The sequence below is a fragment of the Bison bison genome, unplaced genomic scaffold, assembly GCF_000754665.1.
Source record: "Bison bison bison isolate TAMUID 2011002044 unplaced genomic scaffold, Bison_UMD1.0 scf7180017864508, whole genome shotgun sequence".
Classification (NCBI taxonomy): Eukaryota; Metazoa; Chordata; class Mammalia; order Artiodactyla; family Bovidae; genus Bison; species Bison bison.
In genome coordinates this window covers 3,798,723-3,806,576 of record NW_011495064.1, presented here as the reverse complement: position 1 = coordinate 3,806,576, position 7,854 = coordinate 3,798,723, and the positions used below count along the sequence as shown (strand labels likewise).

The 7,854-nt window shown below is 52.1% G+C and overlaps 1 protein-coding gene across 2 annotated transcripts in view; it reads right to left on the bottom strand.

Annotated features, from left to right (window-relative positions):
• Window positions 1–7,854, bottom strand: part of ZAP70 (zeta-chain (TCR) associated protein kinase 70kDa) — a 40,044-nt gene that overhangs the window by 11,281 nt on the left and 20,909 nt on the right. Inside the window, exons 1-4 of one of the 2 annotated variants that reach the window (XM_010829607.1) lie at window positions 7,520–7,769; window positions 7,046–7,206; window positions 221–359; window positions 39–120 (exon numbers count right to left, since the gene is read on the bottom strand). In XM_010829607.1, coding sequence (XP_010827909.1) covers window positions 39–120; window positions 221–359; window positions 7,046–7,128 — 304 coding nt within the window. In that variant the 5' untranslated portion in view covers window positions 7,129–7,206; window positions 7,520–7,769. Of the gene's footprint in view, window positions 1–38; window positions 121–220; window positions 360–7,045; window positions 7,207–7,519; window positions 7,770–7,854 lie in introns of those variants that run through there. The other variant, XM_010829606.1, reaches the window with a different exon arrangement.

Here is a 7,854-nt window from a genome sequence, read left to right as displayed (position 1 = left end):
ACCGCCCCCCCCCCCCCCGCCACTGCCGCCCCACTCACCTGAGCTGGCGCTGCTGTTGGGACAGGCCTCCTTCAGGCAGTAGATGAGTCCATCAGCCTTCAGCTTCAGGTACTCCACCAGCTATGGGGGGTGGGGTCAGGGCTGGGACTCCCCTCTTCCCCAGGAGCCTGAGCACCCCCAAACAGCCTCTCCCCTACAACAGGGCGGGTGGGCGGCTTACCTGCCAGAGTGTGTCAAATTTGGTCCCCTCGGGAATGCAGTATTTGCCCGCCTTGTCCTGGCTGATGAGGTAGTGGTACACAGTCTTCCCATAGATCAGAGACAGCGCGTATGTGCCCGGCTCTTTCCGGGGTCTCAGCCTGGCAGGAGGAGGAGGAGGGGGTGTCACCCCAACAACCACCTGGGCCCCTGGTGGTTCCCTCCTAATGGAACTCAGTTCCCACACATACACCCTATGGGCTCTGCACCCCAGAGCCTCATGGAGAAGCGGCAGGGGTTGTGGGAACCAAGGTCAGGCCCCACTTGACCTCCAGACCTACTGGTAACAGACTCTGGGTGGGGCTGAGGGAAGGGGCACCGGGGCGACCAGAGAAGAGGAGAACCATGTTCATAGTTGTCCAAGCACAGGCAGGGGGCCATCCACAGGGGAATACTGGACTGCCGGTGGTGGATTTTCAGCCCTACATAGCCTAACACTCAGCCACCCCCAGCTGGATACTTGGCCACTCAGGGGGCAACACTCGGCTATACACTGGGGACGCCTGGTTCTCCATGGCAACGTCTTGCCACCCATGGCCACAAGTGGGTGGGGGGAGACAGCTGGCCACTCATGGCGGGATATTTTTCCATCTGTGGTGGACACAGAGCCACTCATGGGGGACACACAGCCTTAAGACCATTCTCCTGGGGAGGCAAAGCTATTTCTATACATTGAGCGATAAAGGTAAGCACAGGTCCATGGCTAGGTCATAGGGCACCTTCATACAAATCAGAACAAGTCACCTCATCATCACAATAGACCCATCAATTATAACAGATGGCCTTTAACAGAATGAGACCCTTGATTGTACTCTTCCGGAAATTTGCCAAAATGTTAAACTCTTCCACGTCTCTGAATGGGAATGGAGCCCCTCAAAGATGGTGCCTTCATGCAGTAAGAACCTGTCCAACCATGCACATGTGCCTGGATGCACACAGACACACAGACCAGTTTAGGGCACCCTGCACCCTCCCATCCCGTGGTAAAACTAGTCAACATCCTGGCACAAGGTTCTATTCCAAGGTTAAGTGTAGGTTTCCAGCAGAGGGGGGAGGGCAGCTGTTCCTGGGGCCTCCGGCACCATGGAAGTGGCAGACAACTGACCAATAATCTAGAGGATTGAGCTGAGCTACGCGAGAGTCGGCCAGCAGCACGCAGGAGGAAACGGTCACGGGATAACCCATGTGGGTGCCCTTAGACCGCACACTCCCAGGGCTTGGGTCCTGCCCGTGGACAGCCATTCAGTGGACAAGTATTTACTAAGTGTTGAGCACATGCCAGGCACTGTTCTAAGGGCAGGAGTCCAGTGGTTAACAAGACAGATGCGAGTTCACCTTGCAACCCTTTCTTAGGCCAAAGGACAGAGAAATATCCCTTAAATCTCCATAGCAAAACCTGAGTGAAGAATGGAGGGGTGACTGTGAATATTCCATCCATTCCTAGATAGCAAGTTCCCAAAAGAACAATTCAGTGAAGGCTGACATGGTTCCCAGGCCAACTCACAACATTCGGGGACACCTGGAGAGACAGGAAACAGGGTATGTTGGGGGCAAGAGGGGGGCACCAAAGTCAAGGACGAGAATCCTACAACAAACTGAGAAATGCAAATGTCCCCCAGAAAGAAAGGCACTTCCATAACTAGACTGGTAGGCTGGGCCGGGCGTTGCTGCTGCTGCTAAGTTGCTTCAGTCGTGTCGGCCTCTAATTTCTAGTTCTCTCCTTTTGAGAAGTGAAAATACCTCGTAAGTTCAAACTCTTAAGATTTTTGAACCGACAACAGACTCAATGCCCAGCCACTCACCCACAAACATGTGTGGAATATTAGGGAAAAAAAAAATACAGCCACAATATTAGGCATTTCTTCCCATCAACAGATGGACTCTAGTTCTGTATGTTTTGAATCAAGGCTTGACCACATGACTTGCTGCGGCCAATAAAATATTAGCGAACAGGACAGAGTAAGAGGCTTGAAAAGTGGCTGAGCACTGGGGCTTGCCTGCCCTTGCTTGCTTTTCCTGGCAACCCTGCAACCACTACAGGAATGAGTCCGTGCTAGCCTGTTGGGAGGGCCACACAAAGGAGAACCAAGGCACCCCAGCCTGCCAACTGCCAGACTGGTGAGTGAGGCCACCCCACACCTTCCAGCCCCAGTCAACCCTCCAGCTGTGACCACACAAACAGGTGCAAAAGAAACCCAGCTGAACTAAGCCCAAAGAGCCAACCCACTGAACCAAGCGTGAATAAACAACTGGTGTTTTAAGCTACAGCACACTAGGTTGGTTTGTTGCACAGCAAAGGCCGACTGATACTCTGTCTTTGGGACGAGACAAGAGCGTTCACAAAAGAGCAGCCACCAGTCCCATATAGGCAAAGACACTGGTGTGCTCACCAAATACATTTCAATACCACAAATTCTACTTTGTTTACTAAAATCCAGCAGTTGGTGGCAGTTCTCTGTCCTTGAAGTTCAAACCTGAACTTAAAAACTCGAGGTACAGGCTAACACATCAATGTCTATCTCCACTTTTAAAATAAAATATAGAGGGCTGCCCAGGTGACTCAGTGGTAAAGAATCCGCCTGCCCAATACGGGAGACACAGGTTTGATCCCTGAGTTGGGAAGATCCCACACGCCTCGGAGCAACTAAGTCCATGTGCCATAACTACTGAGCCTGTGCTCGGAGTCTGGGAGCTGCAAATACCGAGCCCACACGCCGCAACTACTGAAGCCCAGGCTCCCTAGAGCCTGTGCCCCGCAACAAGAGAAGCCACCACAATGAGAAGGCCACGCGCCACGGCGGAGAGTAGCCCCCACTCTTTGCAACTACAGAAGAGCCCGTGCAGCAACAAAGACCCAGCACAGCCAAAAATAGATAAATATTTACAAAATAATACATGGAACCTGATCCTGGTGATAAAAATGAGCTGCCATTTATGAATATACTTGCTCAATCTGTCAATATTTGACCTTTCATCTTCACCACGTTCTCCACAAGATACCCACCCTGTGCTATAATTACCCGTATTTTGCACATAAGGAAGCTGAGGTTCAAGGAGATTACATCTCTTGCCTCAGCTCCACAGTGGGTTTGGGATGGAGCCAGGATGTAAACCCATTTCTGACCCTACAATTGATTGCTACGCGGGACTGACACCCAGCCCTGTAACAGATTCTCCGTGCACCTCCAGCAAGGTGCTTCTTCTCTGTGAACCTCAGTTTCCTCACATGTAAAATGAAAGAACAGAGCTAACTCAGACGTTCTTATCCTGAAAAGGGCTCCAAAAATGAGGTTCAGGATTAACCATGATCTCGTGTAAGTGTGATCCACTCGGTGACCCCATGGACTGTAGCCTGCCAGGCTCCTCTGTCCACAGGATTCTTCAGGCAAGAATACTGGAGTGGGCTGCTATGCCCTTCTCCAGGGGATCTTCCCAACCCAGGGATCGAACCTGCGTCTCCTGCATTGCAGGCAGATTCTTCACTGTTTGAGCCACCAGGGAAGCCCATGATCTCATATAACTGTCTGCAAAATCTTTGGGGGTAAACATGTATTGGGGATTATGAGTAGTATTCAGCTTCAGTGCAATTCCCACAGGGGCCTGTGGTCCATTAAGAAACACTTAATGATATAGTCTTGAAGGCCCTTTCCAGGGTTCAGGTGTCTTTTTCAGTTGAATCAATCAGGACCACAAATGCTAAACAGGCAGAAAGGAAGTGAGCTTTGGCAGCAAAGCATTCGGTATAATTCCATCCATTTGCCAGCAGCTCTGAACAGTGGTCGGTGATAAGTATGGCCCTGGTCTTGATTCCTGGCCACAGGGGCCTGTGACTTTCCATCACACCTGCACCCTCATTGCAGAACTAGACCAGTCCTGGGCTTATCCCCAGCATCATGATGAACCATGGGTGTTCCTTCATGAGATTTTTGTGCCTACAGCTTTGACCTTCAGTCCCTAACTATCCACATATTGAGAAAGCAGTTATTGATGACAGGAACCACAAGAAGAGCCTACGACAGCTTCTGTCCAGAGCATGCCTTGCCTAATTGTCCAGGAGTCTGGCTCACTGTAGCGGCTCTTGGTCTCAACATTTCCCTCCCTGAGTCATGTCCCTCATAATGTCACTGCCCCAGCTGTTTCTGAACCCCACCATCAGCCTCAGTCTATACTGTATCAGATCATAGCTCCCTCAGCCTCAGTCTTAGAAAATAGCCTTAAGTTGTTCAGAAGCCATCTTTGCAGCTGAGTATTATCTATAACATGCATTCAAGAATTCCCTCAGAAGTTTGGCAAACTCTACTTCAATTTACAGCCTAGCTTTGTTAGATCAGATCAGATCAGTCGCTCAGTTGTGTCCGGCTCTTTGTGACCCCATGAATCGCAGCATGCCAGGCCTCCCTGTCCATCACCAACTCCCGGAGTTCACTCAGACTCGTGTCCATCGAGTCAGTGATGACATCCAGCCATCTCATCCTCTGTCATCCCCTTAAGCAGGGTGAAAAAAAAATTGTATTATTTGACAATAATATTTTATTATTATTACAATCTTGTAGAGGGATTCCTGCAGATAATCTGGTGCACATGCTCAGGCCTCACAGGGGAGGGGAAATCAAGGGGAAAAGGTCAGTTCCTCCAAGAGGGATGGCCCTGGGAGAGGAACAGCCCTAGGGGAGGTAGGTGAGAGCAAGGATTCAGCCAGGCAGGATCTCAGGCCAAGAAGAGACCATGAGAAGGGAGGCCCTCAAGAATTCACATCTTAGGGGAGGATGCTGCGTTTCCTGAGGCCACAGGAAAGAGACAGGCACCAACTTTGTCTATGTCTCGGGACCAGAGTGACCTCAGCTGACATCTGGATAACACCTGCTTGAGAGAGGAGCCCAGGTCCTGACCGGAAAGCAGGAGCCCCAGCACAGGGCTGTAAACAGCTTTAGACCGACTCTTTCATAGTAACTAACTCACAGACAGCCACATGGTTCAGCCATGGCTCAGGCTCAGGCAGAGACATTGCATTTACCCACATATACTAACATTCAGTGCGCTTTTAGTATATACCAGATCCTTGACTTTCACTTGTTGTTGTTCAGTCACCAAGTAACGTCTGACTCTTCACAGCCCCATGGACTACAGCACACCAGGCTTCCCTGTTTCACCATCTCCCAGAGTCTGCCCAAGTTCATGTCCATTGCATTGGTTATGCCATCCTGCCATCTTGTCTTTTGTCGCCCTCTTCTGTTTTAGACTGCTTAACACATATTAATTGGTGCATTCCCCTAACAGATCCTTGGGTTAGTACTATCGTCATCCACAGAGCAGTTTCAATGCTCCCTTAGGGCTCTGACCTCACTCAGGATCAAAGCCAAAGTCACCTCCCTGGCCTCACCCTCTCCCACTCCATGCATGCATGGGTGCTAAGTCGCTTCAGTTGTGTCCAACTCTGTGTGACCCCATGGATTGTAGCCTGCCAGTCTCCTCTGTCCATGGGATTCTCCAGGCAAGAATACCAGAGTGGATTGCTATTTCCTTCTCCAGGAGATCTTCCCAACCGAGGGATTGAACCCAGGTGTCTTATGTCTCCTGCACTGGCAGGCAGATTCTTCACAACTAGTGCCACCAGGGAAGCCCTCCCACTCCAGGTATCACTTACTCAGCTCCAAGCACACTGGCCTCACTGCTTCTGGAACATGCCAAGAACCTCCTCCTGGTCTGAGTACTAACCAGAAACACCTCCCAAAGAGCTGACAGCCCACTTATCACCTCCTTCGGTTCTTTACGCAAAAGTCACCCTCTCTGGCCACCTAAGCTCAGCTTGCAACCCCCTGTCCAGCTCCCCCTGCCCAGCTCCACACACGACACTTGCCACCATCTGACATACTCTATGTTTTAGTGATTCCTCGTTTTTTGTCTGCCTGCTCCGTAAGGACACTGGATTTGGGTCTGTCTTGTGGTGACTGCAGCCATGAAATTAAAAGACGCTTGCTCCTTGGAAGGAAAGTTATGACCAACCTAGATAGCATATTGAAAAGCAGAGACATTACTTTGCCAATAAAGGTCTATCTAGTCAAGGCTATGGTTTTTCCAGTGGTCATGTATGGATGTGAGATTTGGACTGTGAAGAAAGCTGAGACCAGAAGAACTGATGCTTTTGAACTGTGGTGTTGGAGAAGACTCTTGAGAGTCCCTTGGACTGCAAGGAGATCCAACCAGTCCATTCTGAAGATCGGTCCTGGGTGTTCTTTGGAAGGAATGATGCTAAAGCTGAAACTCCAGTACTTTGGCCACCTCATGCAAAGAGTTGACTCATTGGAAAAGACTCTGATGCTGGGAGGGATTGGGGGCAGGAGGAGAAGGGGACGACAGAGGATGAGATGGCTGGATGGCATCACCAACTCGATGGACGTGAGTCTGAGTGAACTGCGGGAGTTGGTGATAGACAGGGAGGCCTGGCGTGCTGCGATTCATGGGGTCGCAAAGAGTCCGACACGACTGAGCGACTGATCTGATCTGAACTGTGCACTGCCACGCCCTCAATGCCTGGAACAGTGCCTGGCACATAGTAGGCGTTCAGCAAATATTTGGTGAATGCAGAAGAGTTAATGCAAGCAAGCAGTTCTGATACTTGCCCAGAGAGCCCAGCTGCAAGTAGCAGACGCTGGCTTTCAACCCAGGCCGCCCAACTCTGGAGTCACTCGCACTTGTGACCACAGGCACACCCCCTCATTACCCACCTGCACACTGAGGTCCACCCCAGCCTCACCCCCCCAAAACCCCAGCCCCAAGCCCCACATACAGGAACTTGCCGTCGGTCTGGGAGCCCGAGTAGAGTTTGCGCTCAGCCTCCTCGCGCGTCAGGCTGCTGTGGTACCAGGGCATCCGTTCATGAGCTGTCGTGGCAATAAGCTTCTCCACCTGGGGTGCCTGGCTGATGATGGCTTGCTCCAAGGCCTCGCCCTGGGGAAGGGAGGGTGAAGAAGACGTGTAAGTGTCGTTAAGTGCGCGCCACAAGACCCCTCTTCCATCTCCTGGACACTCCCAACTCAGGCACGCCTAGGACGTAGGTCTTTTAGGCTGATGAGGACAGCCACCCCTCCTCTCATCTCTATGGTCCCGCTCCCATCCATCCAGGCCCCGCGCACGGGCCACGGCCCAGGCCTCGCCTTCTAATAGGCCCCACTCTCATCTCCCACTTGAAGACCTGACACGGGTAATCAGGCAGTGCAGGCTGTCGAAGACCACAAGCCACTGCCCCTGCCGGCCAACTTACCCCAGAGCACTGCTCCCACCATCCGTTCTTGGACCCCGCTCCCAGCCCAAGCCCAGCTCCCGACCTCGTCCGTTCCGGACTCAGAGCGACCTCAACTTTCCCCGACTACGCTTTGCCTCGGATAAGCACCAAAGCGTCGCTCAGGCCCCTGCCTCCGAGGTCTCCTCCCAGGTCCTGCCCCCAACCAGGCCCCACCCCTCTAGCATCTAAAATGGGCGCAGCAAAGCCCAGCGCAGGCTGGCGAAGACTGCAGCTCTCACCAACTCCCATGGCTCCCTCGGCCCCAGGGCCCGCCCTCCTCGGTCCCACCTTCTCAAGGCCCGCCCATCTGGCTC